The sequence below is a fragment of the Sinohyriopsis cumingii genome, chromosome 15 (genome assembly GCF_028554795.1).
Source record: "Sinohyriopsis cumingii isolate HCF-2022 chromosome 15, ASM2855479v2, whole genome shotgun sequence".
In the NCBI taxonomy this organism is placed as follows: domain Eukaryota; kingdom Metazoa; phylum Mollusca; class Bivalvia; order Unionida; family Unionidae; genus Sinohyriopsis; species Sinohyriopsis cumingii.
The window spans coordinates 7,680,771-7,705,166 of NC_142975.1; the positions used below are offsets into that span (position 1 = coordinate 7,680,771).

The window sequence follows — 24,396 nt, forward strand, 5'->3', positions numbered from 1 at the left end:
TAATGGTAGATAACTGTGATGATGATGATGACGATAATCAGACTGATCAGTAGAGACAATAATGTAACAATATTTTGACACGCTATTTCTTTTCTTTTCATTTCGTATTTGTTGTGCAACGGAACAAATAAGTCCAATCAGGCATTGAAAATTGTAAAAGTATTCAGAAATAAAGTGACATTACTTCCAAAGGCATTTTTTTCTTCTTCTGACAAATCAAGTAATATATTTTTTACAAATTTATTTATTAAAAAAGCATAAAAAGAAATCACAAATTTTGATTTGCATAATTGTTAAGTCTTGTATTGCATTAAATGTACAAAGAAAAAGGAAATTTAAGCAAAACATAGCGATCACTGAAATAAGCACACATACATAGTCATAAGGAATGACACTTGAGTAAATGATACAAATTAATGTTTTCTCTATTATAGCTGAAATATCCATGATAAAATCTATATTCATATACATTAAATTAGTAATTATTAAGTGACTGAATCACAACATTTACCAAAAAAATAAACCACCAAGAAAATTTTGATTTTCGAGTATCAGAAATGCACATGGCTGACAGACAAAAGAACAAATGATGATCGATTATAAAGAATGAATATAAATTTAAAAAATGCAGCGAGTTTATGATATATAAAAATTTAATATAGGTTACCTCCAGTCATCTGTCAATGGATTCACTTCAATTGCCAACACAAAAAATTAAAATTGCTTCTACCACTCACCAACCTCTACTAGCCAGAAATTGTGTAAACTCATAATTTTAATTAGGCAACATTTTTAAATTAAAACACATCAGACAGTGGATCGTATTTTTCAAATGCATCTGTTGTTGGTTTATTGATTTTTAAAGTGCCCACCTGCACCACGGGAGTGGGGGATATATGTTTTACTGGAACAGACCTAACTTCAGCAGAGTTAAATGGTGTACTGGCATCTTTTTGGTATAAATGTGACAGGTATTTATGCCAGTACAAAATATAATATGTTGAGGCTGGTTTAGAGAGAAAGTCATTCAAATATTTATTATTTACAACATTCTGGTCTTTTTGCTTGATCAGAGTTGATTATCAGTTTTAGATTTTCCACCTTGCTACTATGGAAGCCACACCATTACTAAGGATGCCATCCTCAACTCAATGCAGACAATAGATATACATTTCTAAGTCACATGTCTGGTTGCTGTGGAAACACATAATTGCAAGGAGAAACCACTCCGATAAAATTGTGGTAAAGTATGTAATTAAACTTGCTAATACCAACTTTCATCAAAATTCCTTTTCAATATGGTGGATATGGAAGCCACAATGTTAACATTGTTCTGTAGTAAAAAATCACACAGGTCAATATGCATATTGCCTCATCTTAAATTACACATAAACTGTGTTGTTTTTAAATATTAATTTTGTTTAACCAAAGTGTATTTAATCCTGATTGTTGAACGCTCTTCACCTTAACTGTCATCAGAAAAGTTCCAGACAAAAATTATCAATTGCAGTGGAGTTTTATGATGGTAGCTGGTACAAATCTGGGTCAAAAAAGAGCACATTGAGTCTAATTGTCACCATATAGGGTAGAATGAATTCATCAACAAGCATAGCTTTCAGTGTGACATCACAGCACATGACATTTAATCTAGATTATACTGGATCACACCTTTAGGTTGATATCCAAAAATGTCTACATTGATTTTGTGATATGTACTTATTGAGGCATGTAAATAATGACATTCCAAGGGAATTTGGATGTATTTGGATCCAATAAACTGAACAATTGTCATTTTAGTTTATGTAGAATCAAATTCTAAAAAGAAACCCATTAGTGAAATAATCAGTGTCAAATGCCTACTTGACCTGTATGACTTTTATTATACCTAATGAAGTTTCTGGTACATAGGATAATTTTACCACATACCATGTCCCAGATGTGGACAGTCTGGGCATGTGGCAAATGACTGTCTAAATCCATCTACAAATGTCATTGTAGAAGGCCCGTTGAAGATTGGTCAGTTGACCAAATGAGTTTCTTCTTTAAATAAAGTCATTATTATTATTATTATTGTTAAATGCACTAGTTAAAATTATTACATGTACTAGTTGGCAGCAAGAATAAAATATACAACATTATTCCACTTAAAATCTGTAACAGAAGACAACAGTTTATTGAAAATCATACAAATAAATACATGCAAACAATGGGAGGGAATGAAAAGGAGGAGGCTGCAAAAACTTGTGAGTTACATGCACTTGAATGGGACGATTTTCAAAACAAAAATGAAATAAATTATATATTTCAAGTGAAACAAGCAAAAAGCAACCTCAACCCCCCAAACAGTAAGCATAACAAAAACAGCATTATTGGTCATCAGAGGTCACCTTTCTGGAAACAAGAAAAAGTTTATATGATAGAGCCAGAAATCAATGTGGGAAAATGGGGAAAACAATTCAATAGAACAATGCAAGGTAGCTGTGTGCTAAATAATAGACACTGCTCTCAGTTTGTCCCTATACAGCATGGGGACAGACAGGGTGCTCCCCCCTTTCCTATATATATATATATATATATATATATATATATATATATATATATATATATATATATATATATATATATATATATATATATATATTGAAATAACTCTTGTTATTAATTGCTGCTCTAACAAACAATTAGCCATAAATGTTATAAATATTAATAACTCTAAATATGTAATAAGTCAGTATGCTGATGGTTCAACTCTTATAAATGTTATAAATATTAATAACTCTAATTATGTAATAAGTCAGTATGCTGATGGTTCAACTCTTATTAGCTGATGACCGCTCCGGTGGCCTAGTGGTTAGAGCGTCCGCCTCGGATGCGGGAGGTCGTGGGTTCGATCCCCGGCCGAGTCATACCAGAGATTTAAAAAATGGTACTAACAGCTGCCTCGCTTGGCGCTCAGCATTAAGAGGTTAGTGTTAGGACTGGTCAACCTGGTGTCAGGATAATGTGACTGGGTGGGACATCGTGCTACATGTCTGCGGCATGATGCCCCTGTGCTAGACATCACTATAAACTGCCACATTGCAGACATCGTAGCAATATGACTGAAAAATTGTTAAAGCTACGTTAAAAATCAAAATCACAAATCACATCAGCTGATGACACTTCTGGCCACATTGATTTAAACATTCTAACTAGCTTCTCCTGTCACTCTCGATTGGCAGTGAGCTCTGACAAAACCCAGGCCATATGGCTTGGAACAAAAATAGGCTGTGGTTAAGAATTAAAAACAGCCAAACATATTACTTGGAATCACTTCTTAGAATTAAATTTGATTTGAACAGAATCAATACTACTGTAGTATATTATACCAAGAAAACTGAATCAGTTAAAGAAATTACTTGCTAATGGGTCTTTTAGAAAGCTGTCCATGGTTGGAAAAATCACAGTAATTAAATCTTGAAGGGGTACAACATGCAAAACTGAAATTCGCGCATACTTCATATATAAATTGCTATATGTATAAGGTTCAATTTTTGACAATTTGTACCTTTTATTCTTACTTGCTATGAAGAAATTGAGACACTGTGTGCAAACTGACGTTGTTGATAATGAATTATGGAGAACTCGCCCTGGGAGAACTCATCCCAGGTGTTCGGAGAAGTCGCCCCACTGCACCTGGATAAGTTGCTCCAAGGATCATATATAGTAATTCTGAGATGTCACCACGTGGTTGTTAAGGCTTTACTTATTGTTGTTTTTCTTCAACTTAATAACTTATTAAGTCTATAAAATGTGCAACTTTTCAACTTTTCCATTTGATCAACTCCTCTTCTGTACTTAATGAAGTGGTGTCTATCCCTTTTGCTCTGATCTTCAAATCATTAAATGTATTTTAATTGGAAAAATAGAGTGGGTGTAAGCATGATGTGATTTCTGCAGTTTTATACATGAAAGGGCTCCAACCTAATAACTAAAGTCATCGTGAGATGACTTTATGGCATTGACCTCTTTAACCCGAAATCGGCTGAATTTTTGCCATCAATAATCCAAAGGCTTATAGTATCATGTCTCTAACTGAACAGTTTAATCTGATTTTTCATTGAGATTTGCTAACCATTGACGAATGATACTTGAACTGGATAAAAAGCATTACTGACACCTACTCAGGAAATCTGGTCACTATTGAGTTCAACATCATGACTAATGCACAGAATTCGATTGGTTTCTGAAAGATATCATGTACTACGCCCATCATTTAGTTTATTTCTTCATTTTAGTCAGTGTTCATAATTGTATTATTTATCAATAAAACAAACTGTTTAAAGTTGAACGAGAAGTTTAAAAAATATTTCACTACTAAATTGCCGATGCACAATAAACAGGATTATGTTATTTTATTATCTATAACAATACCATGATCACGTGTATTAACGAGATTTTGTTACTTTAAATGCATATTTGAACTGTTCAATATACTTGGGACATAATGAGATGATCATCTTTAAAAACAAATTTAAATCTCACATTTAAATCCTGGACTAAACTGAATAACATTTCACATGGTCCGAATCAGCTTGGACGTTTGGAGAACCAGCCAGATATATGGGCCGAATCAGTCAGCGATTAGTACCAAATCAGTCTGGTCCGAGTTTGAGGTGTTCCGTTGTGTGTAGTTATAAGAAATCTAACGAGTTTATATAAACACACAGACTTCCAATTACAAGTGATTTATTTTTCTATTATTGACATTACACAAACAAGCTGAATGCAGAATGGGAAGGAGGGGTTTATTATACAACGAGTGGAAAACAGTCTTGAACGTAAGTGTGGAAGAAAAATGCATACTCATTTACATACAAAATCAAACGTGCATAATAAATTGATGTTGGAAATATTGAATAAAAAAGTGTAAACATTTCTTTAATGTTATTTCATCTGGTAGATAATTTCATACTTTTCATAGATGGAGAAAAAGAAAAGAGTAAAATAATTGAGAATTGTTCCAGAACTGCTATTATTCATGCAATTTAGAGCTGCACACTGAACCATCTTGTTTCTACTTGACACTTCACTGCATAAATTGAATACAACTCTGATAAGTTAATCGTCTCGAATGACGTCACATCCTGTTTGTATGGATGGGAGCTAACAAATTCGGGCAGATTCTTTCCATTTGATCTCGGAATACAGGACAATATTTTGTATGAAATGTTTGTGCAAATACAATACATGCAAAGAAAAAAATAGTTGGGATAGATTATATACACAAACAAATAAATATCCTTCTATTTACAATAAAATCATGCAGGTCAGGGTTTTTGTCCCTTTTAAGCCTTGGCTATACTCATTCACTGTTTAATCATACTTCCTATATCTAGTCCTAAAAGTTGTATGACAAGTCCAAATGTATAGAGTTCCAAATGAATTCCAATGATGTTTCAAACAAATTCCAATTGTTGTATGTACTGATGTTCCTGTAGTCTCAAATATGCTAATATGTCAATGACCTGTAATGTGGTGATGTGCTAAGTCTTGAAGTAACACAATAATATACTCAAAAATATCGTTGAATGAATTCACAATAATTCCAAAATATGATTTAGTACAATAAGTGTTGATAAGCACTTTCTAATCCAGTAAATAATTTAAATAAATAAATCCACCTAAATTAAAAACTGAATACACCAATAAAACTGATTCTGCTTTGAATGATAAAGTAAGAATGAGATATTTTGAAGTAAAGAACATTAATATATAAAGCTAAGACAAAATAATAGTCAGAATGTAGGTTAGTTTCCTTTCTAAAACATTCAAAGTTTTCAAGTGAAAGATTAATGTCCAACACTCATATACAAATAAAGAAGTTTACCTCCAATAATAATGATTTGAATATTTAATCCACAATTATAAAGAAATATTGGCTATGTGTTGTATTGTTTACAAAATAAATGTCAGGTAGATCACTGACTTGATTTTGGATAAAAATCAATTACAAAATACATATAAACATATAATCACTGAGAAAAGCCAACAAACAATACAAATTATATATATATATATATATAATAATTGCATGTTCCTAGCATTGGAGTTGCATACAAATATTTAATATCAATGTTACTTTGTAAAATTCTATGAAATTCTTGATGCAATACCTGAAACTTGGAAAAACGCTATTGGAAATACTATGAAATTAGAATCATCATGACACAAAAATATAAATATTCTCAGTAAGCAGGACAAAATTGCAAAATTATTTTATACATTATATACAATAAAAAAAGACTTCATATACAAATTAATGGAAACTAAATGGAATCAGAATTACTTGCAAAAAGATTGAGGGTCCATGCATTTCCTTTCCTCTCTACTATAATTAAAGCTATATGACTTCAGAATTTTCAATGCAAAGTCCACCTCATAATTCTCTATGTACTTTTTATAAGGAAGCTGAAGAGACTCTGCTTCATTCCTTTTTTGGATGTCATTTTGTGAAAACAGTATTGATAAATTTTAGGTCAGTTCTTAGAGACAAATGTCATATTGAGTTAGACTTAACATAATTTATCGTATTATTTAGAATTATAAATGCACCAGAACTGGAGATTATTTAATGTAATCTTAATTCTGATAAAAAGAAAGTACATGAATACTTACAGAATTAAAAAATGCATTCTATGTTTAGTGGCTTGCATAGAACAAATCAAATTTTATAAACATCTGGAACTATATTTATATTTTACATACTGTAATTACAAAATGCTAGGTTATTTTAACACCAAAATCTAACAGTATTCAAATCAATATTTGTATCCATAAATTGTTGATATTGAGACAAATACAATTTCATCAAAAAACAACAGTTATGTTACATAGAAACATTTTCAATACTCAGTCAACAACTTATAAAAAAAGAAACAAGATGGCCACCATGTTTTTACTGTATGCTACAACCTTCTTGTTTAGTAGGGAGATCTCTGACTCCTTGATCTTGTTTCTGGTATACTCTTTGGCTGCTAGACATATTAGATGAACTTTGAGGGGGCTGAGGAGGAGAGTGAAATAATGATCCAGAAAAAGGACCAGGCATAGCAAAGGCAGTATTATTCCCTGCTGATGAGGGACTTGTATGGATGCTTGATGCTGCTTGAGTAGGTTGACCCTGCAGAGGTGAAATCTGAACCTGGGGAAACCAAAATGGAGTGTAAGTTTGGGTTGGTGGAACTAAGATGTCATCCTCAAAGGGAAACTCTTCCAGCCTTTTGTAGCAGATGAGATATTCAGGATAGCATTGTTTCAAATCAAAGACAACAAACACGGAAGGGTTGTCAACACTGTTGACACAGGAATCAAACAACTGGTGTGCTGTACCTCCTGGTTTTTGGGGGGGCCGTGTATAGCTGGGAAAACCAACAGTATACTCCCCTACCAAGACCTTGGCCAAGAACATATACCTTTCTGCTGTATTGCTGTAACAATTTGTAAATCTGTGACTGTACCTAGCATCTTGAGCAAAATAAGCCCCCTTCCCAAAGAAAGTGCCATTTTTACCACAAACACGAAAGTCAAAATTGTTGGTGCAGATTCCTTGCACAGTGTCCAGGGAGTCTGTGCCATGGAAGAGATTCCTTTCATCTACTTCCTTGGTTTGACCATCTCTCTCCAAGCTGACTTTCATGCTCTTCTTCTGCCTGAAACACAATGACAAAATATGCAACATTTATTAAATTGTCTGTGGTGACAAAATATGCAACATTTATTAAATTGTCTGTGGTGACAAAATATGCAACATTTATTAAATTGTCTGTGGTGACAAAATATGCAACATTTATTAAATTGTCTGTGGTGACAAAATATGCAACATTAATTAAATTGTCTGTGGTGACAAAATATGCAACATTTATTAAATTGTCTGTAGTGACAAAATATTCAACAATTAAAAATTCTAAGCTGTATGAACAATTACATTTTTGATGCCCATTTTAGTTACTGCATGGTAAATATTGGTCAAATGACAGCTGGGCAGGGGATATGCATTGTGGTTGGTTGTAGATGATTTAGGTAGTGACAGGGCAAGCTAGACTGCACTGCTGTAGTTATGAGTGAGTAAGGATAGTTGATCAGCAGCCATTGCTGGTAATATTCAGTTTCAAAACTCTTCCAGAAAATTTACATTAAGTTCTGAATTTACCCCTTATTTTTTATTTCATAGAGGGTCAAAGCAACTTGTTTGCTGGGTGGTGGGAAATGTAACTGTGTTACTGCAGCAGAAATGGAATTTTGTGCCAGTGTGACAGGCATAGTTAGATGTTTTCATCTATTTGCCTGTAATTTCAAGCTATCTCTAAAGAAAAAATTCATCTTTGGGAAGAGATATGAGTTACATCCCTTTTCATTACAGCCAGGGTCATTCCATATTCAAAATTTGCCTTTAAAGGCAGGCAAAGTTTAGGTTCATGGGTTCAAGGGTCACAAAGAATAGCCATATAAGGTATCTTTTTATTTCCTGTTCAAGAGGTTTCGCAAATAATGTGTCTGACTTATGATCTCAACAAGTTGAGGAACTGATTAATCCAGTTATTGCTTTTAAAGCAGGACTGTGCTAAGATTGGGTATTGTTTTAAATACAGAAATAAACAAAGATTGATTAATTTTTTTCAAAACAGGAATAAACTAAGACTGGTTATTGTTTTTAAAACAGGAATAAACTATGATTGGTTATTGATTTTAAAGCATGGATAAACTAAGATTGGTTATTGATTTTAAAGCATGGATAAACTAAGATTGGTTATTGATTTTAAAGTATGGATAAACTAAGCTTGGTTATTGATTTTAAAGCATGGATAAACTAAGACTGGTTATTGATTTTAAAGCATGGATAAACTAAGATTGGTTATTGATTTTAAAGCATGGATAAACTAAAATTGGTTATTGATTTTAAAGCATGGATAAGCTAAGATTGGTTATTGATTTTAAAGCATGGATAAACTAAGATTGGTTATTGATTTTAAAGTATGGATAAATAGAGATCGGTTATTGATTTTAAAGTATGGATAAATATAGATTGGTTATTGATTTTAAAGCATGGATAAATAGAGATTGGTTATTGATTTTAAAGCATGGATAAATAGAGATTGGTTATTGATTTTAAAGTATGGATAAATTATGATTGGTTATTAATTTTAAAGCATGGATAAATATAGATTGGTTATTGATTTTAAAGCATGGATAAACTAAAATTCGTTGAGATTTTAAGTCAATTATGATTTCATTTATATGATGCATATAGCATTACAACTTGTTTGTGTTGAATTATCACAACATATGTTAGATGATGGGTCAACAGTCATATTTCAGCTTTGTCATTAATAACACTGCATTCTCTGTCAGATGACAAGGGCTGACATCTTTGGGTAATTTTTTGACTTTCTGTCCTACAGAAATGCAACAGGCATTTACTAGTCTGTAGTGTGACCAGCAAAATTTTATATTTTCATGTCGGTTTTATCAATTAACAGCATCATCTCACAATTCTGTATCTGCTTTGCAAACAGAACAATTTCATGTTGTGAACAAAATAATTTCATATCTGTTGTGAAAGCAGAAATTTTTTGTGTCTGTCATATGAACAGAATAATTTCATATCCATTATGTAAACATATTGATTTTGTATCTGTTGTATGAGCAAAATGTATTCATATCTGTTTTTTGAACGTTGTGTGAACATAATATTTCACATTTGTCATATATATATCACAAGGATGGATGATCATGTGAGAAACCCATGTTATTATGTCGATAATGTATGGAGATGTAACAATAACTACACTGATTATATCTATCAGTTATGGAGATGTAGCAATAACTAGATTGATTATATCTATCAATTATGGAGATGTAGCAATAACTACATTGATTATATCAATTATGAAGATGTAGCAATAACTACATTGATTATATCTATCAATTATGGAGATGTAGCAATAACTAGATTTATAATGTCTATCAGTTATGGAGCTGTAGCAATAACTAGATTTATAATGTCTATCAGTTATGGAGCTGTAGCAATAACTACATTAATTACATTCATCAATTATGGAGCTGTAGCATTAACTACATTAATTACATCCATCAATTATGGAGCTGTAGCAATAACTATATTTATTATGTCTATCAATTATGGAAATGTAGCAATAACTACATTGATTACATCTATCAATTATGGAGCTGTAGCATTAACTACATTAATTACATCCATCAATTATGGAGATGTAGCAATAACTAGATTTATTGTGTTTATCAGCTATGGAGCTGTAGCAATAACTAGATTTATTATGTCTATCAGTTATGGAGCTGTAGCAATAACTAGATTGATTATGTCTATCAGTTATGGAAATGTACCATTAACTACATTGATTACATCTATCAATTATGGAGCTGTATCATTAACTACATTAATTACATCCATCAATTATGGAACTGTAGCAATAACTAGATTTATAATGTTTATCAGTTATGGAGCTGTAGAAATAACTAGATTTATTATGTCTATCAGTTATGGAGCTGTAGCAATAACTAGATTTATTATGTCTATCAGTTATGGAGCTGTAGCAATAACTACATTGATTATATCTATCAATTATGGAGCTGTAGCAATAACTAGATTTATAATGTCTATCAGTTATGGAGATGTAGCAATAACTAGATTGATTATGTCTATCAGTTATGGAGATGTAGCATTAACTACATTAATTACATCCATCAATTATGGAGCTGTAGCAATAACTATATTTATTATGTCTATCAATTATGGAAATGTAGCAATAACTACATTGATTATATCTATCAATTATGGAGCTGTAGCATTAACTACATTAATTATATCTATCAATTATGGAGCTGTAGCATTAACTACATTATGTCTATCAATTATGGAGCTGTAGCATTAACTAGATTGATTACATTTATCAATTATGGAGCTGTAGCATTAACTACATTATGTCTATCAATTATGGAGCTGTAGCAATAACTAGATTGATTATGTCTATCAGTTATGGAGATGTAGCATTAACTAGATTGATTATGTCTATAAGTTATGGAGATGTAGCATTAACTACATTAATTACATCCATCAATTATGGAGCTGTGGCATTAACTACATTGATTACATCTATCAATTAAAGAGCTGTAGCATTAACTACATTAATTACATCCATCAATTATGGAGCTGTAGAAATAACTATATTTATTATGTCTATCAATCATGGAAATGTAGCAATAACTACATTGATTACATCTATCAATTATGGAGCTGTAGCATTAACTACATTAATTACATCCATCAATTATGGAGATGTAGCAATAACTAGATTTATTGTGTTTATCAGTTATGGAGCTGTAGCAATAACTAGATTTATTATGTCTATCAGTTATGGAAATGTACCATTAACTACATTGATTACATCTATCAGTTATGGAGCTGTAGCAATAACTAGATTGATTATATCTATCAATTATGGAAATGTAGCAATAACTACATTGATTATATCTATCAATTATGGAGATCTAGCAATAACTAGATTGATTATATCTATCAATTATGGAGATGTAGCAATAACTACATTGATTATATCTATCAATTATGGTGATCTAGCAATAACTAGATTTATAATGTCTGTCAGTTATGGAGCTGTAGCAATAACTAGATTTATAATGTCTATCAGTTATGGAGCTGTAGCAATAACTAGATTTATAATGTCTATCAGTTATGGAGCTGTAGCAATAACTACACTAATTACATCCATGAATTATGGAGCTGTAGCAATAACTAGATTTATTATGTCTCTCAATTATGGAAATGTAGCAATAACTGCATTGATTACATCTATCAATTATGGAGATGTAGTATTAACTACATTAATTACATCCATCAATTATGGAGATGTAGCAATAACTAGATTGATTATATCTATCAATTATGGAGCTGTAGCAGTAACTAGATTTATAATGTCTATCAGTTACGGAGATGTAGCATTAACTACATTAATTACACCAATCAATTATGGAGCTGTAGCATTAACTAAATTGATTACATCTATCAATTAAAGAGCTGTAGCATTAACTACATTGATTATATCTATCAATTATGGAGCTGTAGCATTAACTACATTGATTATATCTATCAATTATGGAGCTGTAGCATTAACTACATTGATTATATCTATCAATTATGGAGCTGTAACATTAACTACGTTGATTACATTTATCAATTATGGAGCTGTAGCATTAAATACATTGATTACATCTATCAATTATGAAGCTGTAGCATTAACTACATTGATTACATCTATCAATTATGGAGCTGTAGTATTAACTACATTAATTACATCCATCAATTATGGAGCTGTAGCAATAACTAGATTTATTATGTCTATCAATTATGGAAATGTAGCAATAACAACATTGATTATATCTATCAATTATGGAGCTGTAGCATTAACTACATTAATTACATCCATCAAATATGGAGCTGTAGCAATAACTACATTGATTATATTTATCAGTTATGTGTGTGTGTGTGTGATCTGGCTTTTTAAAGTAGCTTTAACAATTTTTCAGTCATATCGCTACAAGTCTGCAGTGTGGCAGTTTATAGTGATGTCTAGCACTGGGTCATCATGCCACAGACATGTAGCATGATGTCCACCCAGTCACTTTATCCTGATACCAAGCTGACCAGTCCTAACACTAACCTCTTAATGATGAGTGCAAAGCGAGGCGGTTGTTAGAACCATTTTTTTATAAGTCTTTGGTATGACTCGGCCGGGGATCAAACGCACGAACTCTTGCATCCAAAACAGATGCTCTAACCATTTGGACACCGGAGCAGTCTTTATCAATTACAGAGATGTAGCAATAACTACATTCATTACATCTATCAATTACAGAGATGTTGCAATAAATACATTGATTATATCTGTCAATTATGGAGATGTAGCAATAACTACATTGATTATATCTATCAATTATGGAGATGTAGCAATAACGACATTCATTACATCTATCAATTATGGAGATGTAGCATTAACTACATTCATTACATCTATCAATTATGGAAATGTAGCATTAACTACATTCATTACATCTATCAATTATGGAGATGTAGCAATAACTACATTGATTACATCTATCAATTATGGAGATGTAGCAATAACTACATTGATTACATCTATCAATTATGGAGATGTAGCATTAACGACATTCATTACATCTATCAATTATGGAAATGTAGCATTAACTACATTCATTACATCTATCAATTATGGAAATGTAGCATTAACTACATTCATTACATCTATCAATTATGGAGATGTAGCAATAACTACATTGATTACATCTATCAATTATGGAGATGTAGCAATAACTACATTGATTACATCTATCAATTATGGAGATGTAGCATTAACGACATTCATTACATCTATCAATTATGGAAATGTAGCATTAACTACATTGATTACATCCATCGATTACAGAGATGTAGCAATAACTACATTCATTACATCTATCAATTACAGAGATGCTGCAATAAATACATTGATTATATCTGTCAAATATGGAGATGTAGCAATAACTACATTGATTATATCCATCAATTATGGAGATGTAGCAATAACGACATTCATTGCATCTATCAATTATGGAGATGTAGCATTAACTACATTCATTACATCTATTAATTATGGAGATGTAGCAATAACTACATTGATTACATCTATCAATTACAGAGATGTAGCAATAATGACATTCATTACATTTATCAATTATGGAGATGTAGCAATAATGACATTCATTACATCTATCAATTACAGAGATGTAGCAATAACTACATTGATTACATTTATCAATTATGGAGATATAGCAATAACTACATTGATTACGTCTATCAATTATGGAGATGTAGCAATAACTACATTGATTACATCTATCAATTATGGAGATGTAGCAATAACTACATTGATTACATCTATCAATTATGGAGATGTTGCAATAAATACATTGATTATATCTATCAATTATGGAGATGTACCAATAATTATACTGATTACGTCTATCAATTACAGAGATATAGCAATAACAATATTCATTACATCTATCAATTATGGAGATGTAGCAATAACTACATTGATTACATTTATCAATTTTGGAACATAAGCTGTTCTGGTCAATATAGGACAACATTACTGTAAATATCTGATGCAAAATTCTGAATAATACTAACCCATCATAGGCCATCCACAATTCCATGTTTTGAACTCGACAAATAAAAACTATTTTAAATGGCTTGGTTGGAAGAGTGGCAAAGAAGGAGCTTTCCACCTTTTTGAATTCAACAGAGTCTTGTTTCAGCTCCACCAATTCAAAGGCATGTGCTAGGTCCCATGGAACCCAGCCATTTGGTAAAGGTGTGGCATTTACCCCTGTTGGAATAGCAATCTTCTTAGGGCTGTAAAAATGATGAAGACAAATTTCGTAAATATTTTGAATGAATGAACTGGTGAGAAAATTGCCATTAAAATGAATATACCCCTGCATCCCAACAATTCCCCTTGATGGAGATGAGTCTAGCATCAAAAATGGTGCATACCTCTCTAAAAAATGGTTTGAATACACAAAAAAGAAAAATGAATAACTGAAGTTGATACATTCTGAAAATGTTCATAATGTGTCATTATGTGTGATACCACAGAAATCCAATGAAAGCAGCAACAGTAGTTGCCTTCACAGACTGATATGTCGCATATTGCATCATGTACCATATATACTTGCTTATAAGTTCAGTCCAAATGCAAACAACATAGATCCTGATCCACCATAGCACAATGGCCTGCAGATCAGGGTCTATGTTGTTTGTTCCAATGATTAGTCCTAACAAACTTCATAGACCCAGATCTGCCAGAATGTTATGTGCTGGCAGATCTGGGTCTGTGCAGTTTGCAGTTGGACATGTCTTATAAGTGAGTATACATGAATATATGGTAAGTCAAAATGGGAAATAACTCTTGGAAAATCATCAGAACATAAAGATGTGTCATTCAATGAAAAACATGATTATGATTCATGAATAACGTCCAGCTCCAAGTCAGAGAGGGCAATACCTCTCACAAAATCATCATGGGAGCATAAAAATAAATGTCATTACATTAAAACTCATCTTCAAAGACCACTGCAGTCTGGAGAGTAACTGCCTTGAGAAACCATGATCTCAAAGTACAGATTAGATGATTATAAAGTATTATGACCTGTAATGAGAGACCACCGGTCTTGACAGATAATACATTTTGGGCAGGAATGGTCTTTCAAGATAGGTTGTCCTATATCTCCATCTTCAGAAAATGATCATAATATGTACCAAGTTCAACAATGATGCGTCGTTTTTGCTAAATTTTATCATGAACTTAATTTAGCTGAAAGAAAAAAGGGCAATAGTTTAAACAAATATTGTGCAAGAACATAAAGTTGTCAAAATTTTTAAATGATGACCATAATATGCACCTAGTTTTATGGTACATGGCTCCATAGTAACGAAGGTTGATGATGTACATCGATTATACCAGATATTACATCCAGCAGCAAGTAAGAAAAGGGCAATAACTTTAAGAAATAAGAAAAGGGCAATAACTTTAAGAAATAAGAAAAGGGCAATAATGTTAACAAGTAATTGCAAGAGCACAGTGATTCCCAAATTTTACAGAGAATCATATAAGACTTTGAAACTAGTGGCACTCACAAAATTTTGTCAACTCCATAAAGTGTAATAACTTTAACAACCAGAATGTAATCAACAATTACCAGTACATAGCTCCCCTCTATGTAGCCTTTAGTAGCCTCCATTAGTCATCTTTATCATTAATTATCAAGAAGTAAGTGAACTGAAACTACATTGTTCTTGGCTTAAAAATGTGTGCTACTGTGGCAATGCATATAAAACATAAAACTATATATGAAGAAAACAAAATTCTACATCATCAGTATAAATGTACAAAACTGAATTCATAAAAGCAGAGAATAATTTTGTCGTTTTCAAAATCATTATTTTTTAAAGCAGCTTCAGAAGGGTGTAGTTCTAACAGAGATGCATTGAATTATTCAAGTTTCCTGATTGTTACATAAACAGTAATCATTAAACGAACATTAAACACACAATTTCAAAGATGAAATATAGGTCTTAGTAACTTCCATTTCTTGCAAGGGCATGATATTAACAGAGATTCAAATCAACCTCAATTTCATGATTATAGCATGAACAGCACTGAAAAATAAATATCAAGCTCAACATTTAATGCAAGTCAGTGATTCACAAACTATGGATGACAACGACCTACTTAGCAGTGGTATTCAACAAGATGCATTCCCTCATCAAGTTTCATGCTTCCAGGTATTAAGGTATATATATACACAGGATGCAATAAAACAAATGTGGTTATGAGCTAAATGCAAAGACTTAACCGTAACTAGTAAAATCTGAAATATAGGTCACCATGACTTTATTTAATAGTAAGGGTATGGTACTGTCAACGGGTAAATGAGTACTTGTGTACCCACCCACTCATAATTACAAAGGTAATAAAATATAGGCTACCCATTTAGTTCATGCAAAAAATAAAAACCACAACATGTTTCCAAATTCAGATCAAAGAATATGTCTGGTGAAGTCAGGAGTGAGCAAGACACAGAATAATGCATGCAGTTTGAGGCTAATGTCATGTGACTATTGGCCGCTGTGCATTTATCCATTGTAGACCTCCATCCACTGATCTTATATTCTTGATGTGTGCTACCATTTAGCTATGTACATCAAACAGGTTACTTATTTTCTATTTATAGTAACTGTACATGACACTTTTCCAACAAAACAGATGGGTTTCCTGAATTTGAAACTATGTGTCACAGATTCATTATAGTTTGATACACATTTATGTAGCAGACCAGTCTACATTGAAAAACTCATGGAACCAAGTATTAAGTGAAATGGGCTTTATGAATGTGACCCATGGATGTTATATGACTGAAAAATGTTAGGGGAGAGGGATTTTGATAAAATCTGGAAAAGGATAAATCAATGGTTCTTTACAAATTTTGATAGAGAAATTTGACAGTGATGTAATACAGCATTCCAAATTTGTGGACCATTCAGTGAAAGATACACATGTAAACACGTAGACTAGCTAAAGACTGTACATAAATAATTGACATGATGTTTTTTGTCCATATTCTTGTACTAATTCATATGAATTAATCTGGTTTGTGGAAAAATGAGAAAAAATAAGAATAACTAGAATTAAAAGATGGGGAAACTCAACCATTCACAGCGCCAATTATAAACTGTAGCTTAGATAGTGAAAGCTAAACAAATTAGTATAATGGCTGCTAGCTTTATAACTTCATGTGGTAAGTAGTGTTTGTTTTCTAGATGTTACTGTCAATAAGGACAACATTCATAACAATCAAATTATTTTTATTTTTGCATGGATATGTTTAAACATTTTTTTGTTTATCAAGAAAAAGTTGGGAAGATTGGTCTTTAGGCATATTATTGTATTAGCCAAGCCTATTAGTTGTTGTAGTATACTGCTGCAATGGCATTGATAAAACTGTTACTACTGTAAGAGTATGTAATTATCCTACAGCAAGAGTAATGTGAACAGTATGTAGTTATCCCACAGCAAGAGTAATGTGAACAGTATGTAGGTATCCCACAGCAAGAGTAATGTGAACAACATGTACATATCCCACAGCAAGAGTAATGTGAACAATATGTAGGTATCCCACAGCATGAGTAATGTGAACAATATGTACATATCCCACAGCATGAGTAATGTGAACAATATGTAGGTATCCCACAGCATGAGTAATGTGAACAATATGTAGGTATCCCACAGCATGAGTAATGTGAACAATATGTACATATCCCACAGCATGAGTAATGTGAACAATATGTAGGTATCCCACAGCATGAGTAATGTGAACAATATGTACATATCCCACAGCATGAGTAATGTGAACAATATGTAGGTATCCCACAGCATGAGTAATGTGAACAATATGTAGGTATCCCACAGCATGAGTAATGTGAACAATATGTACATATCCCACAGCAAGAGTAATTTGAACAGTATGAAGGTATCCCACAGCAAGAGTAATTTGAACAGTATGTAGGTACACTACAGCAACAGTAATTTGAACAGTATGTAGGTATCCCACAGCAAGAGTAATCTGAACAGTATGTAGGTATCCCACAGCAAGAGTAATCTGAACAGTATGTAGGTATCCTATAGCAACATTAAAGTGACTGGGATGAAGGTATCCTACTGCAAGAGTAAAGTGAATGGTATGTATATATCCTACAGCAAGATTAATTTGAACAGTATGTAGGTATCCCACAGCAAGAGTAAAGTGAACAGTATGTAGGTATCCTACAGCAAGAGTAATGTGAACAGTATGTAGATGTCACACAGCAAGAATTATTTTAACAGTATGTAGGTATCCCACAGCAAGAGTAAAGTGAACAGTATGTAGATGTCACACAGCAAGAATTATTTGAACAGTATGTAGGTATCCCACAGCAAGAGTAAAGTGAACAGTATGTAGGTATCCTACAGCAAGAGTAATGTGAACATTATGTTGGTATCCTATAGCAAGAGTAATGTGAACAGTATGTTGGTATCCTACAGCAAACCCATGCCAAGTCATACCAACGACTTAAAAAAATGGTAATAGTAACTGCCTCACTTGGCACTCAGCATTAGGAGGTTAGTGTCTTGATTGGTTGGCTTGGTGCCAGGATAATGTGACTGGGTGGGACATCATGCTACACGTCTGTAGTATGATACCCCAGTGCAGGACATCACTATAAACTGCCACACTGCAGACATCATAGCAATATGACTGAAAAATTGTTAAAGCTACATTAAAAATCCAAATCACACACACAAACAAACATGTTAAATTTTCTTGCCTTATGCAATGTTAGTCTTTTATTTGCTTTTTATTTATACATTTATTAATTAATTAATTAATGTATTTTAGGATTGAAAATGACCCAGTATATTTTTCATTATAGTAATATATGTCCTAACAATCACCTCTGGACGGGAACCACCCAAAGCTATTTCTTCTTGAGAAATGAGAAATTATGTTTCTAATTATTATTTCTTTATTTAAATTTGAATGGATTGTTTCACAGACAACACAAATTAGAGCAAAAATTCACTCAAACTTGTTGAAAACTGTGTGGAATGGACTGTTATTTGAGTCACAGGAAAAAGTATGATACCATAAAGCCATCTGTGGAGTGTTGATCACAAGACTGGGTATTACAAAAGACATGGCTGATGCTACTGTGATGAGTCGAAATGCAAACAACACCGGAAATGACCTGCCATCATATAATGTACTGGCAGATCAGGGTCTATGCCATTTATTCTACTGATTACTGTAAAAAAATCCTGCACAGACTATGATCTGCCAGCATATTAGGCAATGGCAGACCTGGATCTGTGCCATTATGCAGTTGGATTTTACTTCTACTTAAATTGAACATAATTATTACCTGATTTTCCCCCCAACCAAAACTAAATAATAAATATTATACATTATCTCTTTCACAAGACTATTTTTAAATAATGTATTATCATTAGGAACATAAATGCTCAATGTGTAGAGATGATAATTTTTATACATGGTGTTTTTTTTCCCCTAACACTCAAAAATTCTGTACTAGTCTATATTGTTTATAATTTCATTGACACCTATGACTAAATATGTGGAATACACAATTTATTTTGGTTCTTTAATAACTTTTCACCTGTACATGACAGTATAAGTCACTTGTACATCAGATGAAGTTACTTATAAATCACTTACAAGTCTATTGTATACCAAAACAAAGGACTGGTAATATGTGCAACCTGTTTTTAAGTAAGCCTTAAGCTTACAAGTTCCAAAATAACTTGCATGGTTACTGTTATATCAGATGTGTCAATTCTGTGGCCTGCCACATTCATTACTCTGGCTTGCACAGCAGGTCTCTTGTTAGTGTCAAATTTAATATCTTATTCATGATACATAAACTTAAAAATGTAGACAGGTTCACATACCTCAGCAACACCCTCTCACAAGCTGTCCACATAGATGATGAGGTCAACACCAGGATTGCCAAAGCTAGTGTAGCATTTGTCAGACTCTGCTCAAATGTCTGGGATAGGAGAGGTGTCAAGCTTGCCACCAAACTCAAAGTCTACGCAGTGGTTGTTCTCCCCACCCTCCTCTATGCTTGTAAGACATGGACTGTGTATAGACGTCATGCTAAAAACTGAACCACTTCCATATGAGCTCCCTGAGAAAACTACTGAAAATCAGATGGCAGGACAAGGTACTGAACATGGAGGTGTTCACTCTGGCCGGCATGACAAGCATCCACACCATGCTGTACAAGGCACAACTCCGATGGGCTGGCCATGTTGTCCACATGCTGGTAGAACACCTACCTAAGATCTCTTATGGACAGCTACAACAAGGCAAAAAAATCTCACAGTGGTCAAAAAAGAGGTACAAGGACACCCTCAAAGTCTCACTGAAGAACTTAGGCATTGACCCTGACAGCTGGGAGAGTGTTGCTGCCAATCGATTTGCTTGGTGCAGTCACGTCAATGCTGGTGTGGAAGCCTTTGAGCAGAAAAGACTGGTAGATGCAGCTGAAAAACATAATCTGTGCAAATCCAGGAACAGCAGTTCCGCAACTCCCGGCCAGCAACCTGCAACATACTCTTCTGGGACCAGATCGGACTGATCAGCCACCTCCAGACCCACCCCCAGTGAATCGATGACATTAAAAGGTCCTCATCGACACCGATGGATGATTATCATGATACATATGGCTCAAGTGAAGTACATTTATGTGAAATCTGGCCTACCAAACCAAATGAGTTTGACACTACTGGGTTATATACTAGTAAATATAAGACCTACCAGTAATTTAAATACAACATCCAAACACTTTACACACAAGACCCTTCTCAATTACCTATAAGAAAAATGTATAATTCACTTAAATGGTCTACTTTACTTTTACTTCATAGCAATTTGTATGAAAATTCTGTAAGGAATACTTTTTGAATCCAATCATGCTGTAATATGTATTGGCTGTACACCTAACAACTGCTAAGATTCAGTTAATGCCCTTTTATACAAATCTGCTTTGGTCAGTAATGCCATCATCAAGAATAAAATTAGCAATTTCATCATCATGTATTTTCCAGCCATCACTAAATGCTTAAGTATTTTGCTTTTATCCATACAATCCATGAAATCACAACTCTCAGATTACCAGTACTCGATTTAGTCATTCGTTCAATCTTTGACACTGGATAAAAAATATTTTAAAAAACTTACTAATGTTTAGATTCAACATCCTCTGAAGACACAAACAAAGGGCGTCGCATAAGTTTCCGCTCTTTTCCCGTTTCCAAATTTATCTGCTTCATGCTTCTGAAGTCAATGCGGTATTTAACTTGATGATATCCACGGCAAAACAGATATGTGTCCTGACATTCCCTTGTAAACTTCTGCTCCAAGGTGAACTGCAGTACTTCCTGGAAAAGAAACCATATGAACATCTTAATAAAAGACATAAAAACTATTGACAAAGATTTTTAAGATCTGCACATGTGAAAATCATCAAAAAGTAAAGGTGCCAAAATGTGCAATTCTTTATCTAAATTAGTTCATCCCACTTTATTTGTAACAGGCCATTGTTCATGTTAAGGTCACATGTTTATGAAAAATTATTTCCATTATTTTCCCCTGACAGTGTAATGACAATTAAAAGTTCTGTTTCCATGACAATTTGTATATTGACTTATTTTACAAAGCAAAATGTCATTTTAATTCATGACAAGGCCTTAAATTATAATTATTTAATCAATTTTCTTTTAATAAAACAAGAATTTAGTAGAATGTAATTAAAATCATATTTATGCTTTGCAGGCAAGACAAAAGATAAAAGGACAAGCCATTACAAACACCTGCAAATGTTTAATATTTTATCTCTGTCCCTTAACCTGATGACTTTAACCTAGTGGATTTGAAAAATATCACTGTCAGCTATTCACCCTGATGAAATATGACACTAAAACATGATCAGTTTAACTCAGTGTAGATGAAGCTCACAAAGAGCAAATTAAGTATGACCTTTGACCCTCATTTATAGGTTCTTCTATTTTTTTACAGTAATAGTACTCATATTTAACAGCAGTTCATCATTGTGAAAATTCAGTCTTTTCATGCCAAGATGCTTAATGTTAAATTTGTTCAACTTCTTTTATGTGGGTTTTTAAATGATTTTCCTTCTATTTTTTGTAAACATATCCATATTTGATGACATATCTGCATTTTCTGCACAAGTTTGAAAGCTCTGTATGTAAATGATGCTTTCAGCTAAATTGGGTTGTATTGCTCCAGTGGCTTTTGATAAGCAAATTTACACAGATCCGACATAAGCTTACCTTACCCTACATCCAGGTATGGTAGATTCCACTCATCATACATGTTTATAATACCTGTTTTGTTAAGACCATTCCGTGGCCTACTAGGTACAGCATCCACCTCGGATGCGGGAGGTTGCAGGTTTGAATCCTGGCTGAGTCATACCAAAGACTTATAAAATTGGTACTAGCAGCTGCCTCGTTTGGTGCTCAGCATTAAAAATTCAAAATACACACACACACACCTGTTTTGCTTAAGTTTGAAGTCTCAAAGCATTTCATTTTGTTAAAATCTTGATTCTTTTTTTCCATAATGTTTTTATTTCCAAAGTTATTTTTATAAGTTGCTGATTACTTGAAGTTGACAAAAAAAACATCTTTTTTTATCATTTTGATTAGGTAATGTTATGATATCTCATAAAAAGAAAAATGCAGCAAAACTTGTAAAATCACTTTACCACTTGGGAAATGTGTCACTTTTCACTTTTTTCCTGTGGTGAGTAGAATTCTCCAAGATGAATATACCCATGTTTCATGAATGAAATGCAAGGTTGTCAGAGAAAATGAGTGAATCACAAACACTGAAATTACTTAAGCATGAAAAGTGGGTCCTTGTGACCTTTTTTGCCTGTGGTATGTAATACCCTCCAAAATAGAAGCATTAAGTTTTGTGACTGTACATAGAACAGTGTCAAAGAAATTGAGCTAGATGCCAAAAAAGTAACATAATCAATAGTGTGAAAAGCAGGTCACTTTTTTGTCTACTTTTGTACATGCTGAGCAGAACACTCCAAGTTAAATACATCAAGTTTCATAAGTGTACATCAGTGTCGGATGAACTGAGCCAAAAGCAATAACTTTGCATAATCACTACTGGTAGTTCACTCTGACCTACTTTTGCTCAAAGTGAGCAGTATATCCTAAGCCATCAAATTTCATAACTGTACATGAACTATGTCATAGAAATTGAACTAAATTGAAATACTTCATGAAACTACTGAAAAAAGTAGATCACTGCAACCTACTTTTGCCTGTCATGAGTAGTAACCTCCATGACTATTACACCCATCAAATCTCAAGATTATATATACAGTTCTGGATGAAATGCTCTATTGCAACAGCAACTGTGTTGAAGAAACACATCTCGACACTAGACGAGCTGTCAGTCTATAATATGACATAGCCCATTAAGGGGCCCAATCGGCTAAGTGGTTTAAAGAACTCACCTCTACTGATCACTGCCATCTGAACTCTGTTCATGTGGGTTCAAGACTCAGGCTCTGCTCATGTGGTGGTGTGTGAGAAAGCTTGCCAGTAGCTTCCTGTGGGTCAGTAGTTTTTCCTGGGTTGTTCCTCCACCCATTATGTCTACCATGTGCTGATAAATGGCATTAATCCCACAACAACAACAACAACAACAGATCCCATTACTCTAATTGGTGGCATGTTCCAAAAGGAGGTATGCCATTGGCAGTAAGGTAATTTTGTGATGTATTTCAGCAGGGTGTATATTATTAGATCATGAAGTAACCACAAAAAATATTGCACAGTTGTACCTAATAGCAGCATGCAAAATCATAATTCAAGTGCAGAGCTGAAAATCATGAATTTCTGAACTTAAATTAAGCTTGAAATTTTGTGTCAGTGAACCAAAAATTTACTTTTGTATTCACTTCTGACTGGCTGACAGACAAACTCAAGCTCAAACTCAGGCTTGTTACAGTGTTGTAATTTCCAGGAGTAATATAAGGTGATAGGACAGGTAAGAATGTGACAATATGCTTTAAAGTCTTGACTCCATGATCCATTGACACCAACCAAGGACATAAGCCATGAAGCCAGTTTTAGATAA

General features: G+C 33.1%; 1 protein-coding gene across 1 annotated transcript in view; it reads right to left on the minus strand.

Annotated features, from left to right (window-relative positions):
* Positions 1-226: 226 nt before the first annotated feature.
* LOC149781223 (uncharacterized) overlaps positions 227-24,396 on the minus strand; it is an 83,248-nt gene continuing 59,078 nt past the window's right edge. The window contains exons 10-12 of the mRNA XM_089935309.1: positions 21,454-21,653; positions 14,282-14,506; positions 227-7,691 (exon numbers count right to left, since the gene is read on the minus strand). Of these exons, the coding sequence (XP_089791435.1) occupies positions 6,938-7,691; positions 14,282-14,506; positions 21,454-21,653 (1,179 nt within the window). The 3' untranslated portion in view covers positions 227-6,937. The remainder of the gene's footprint in view (positions 7,692-14,281; positions 14,507-21,453; positions 21,654-24,396) is intronic.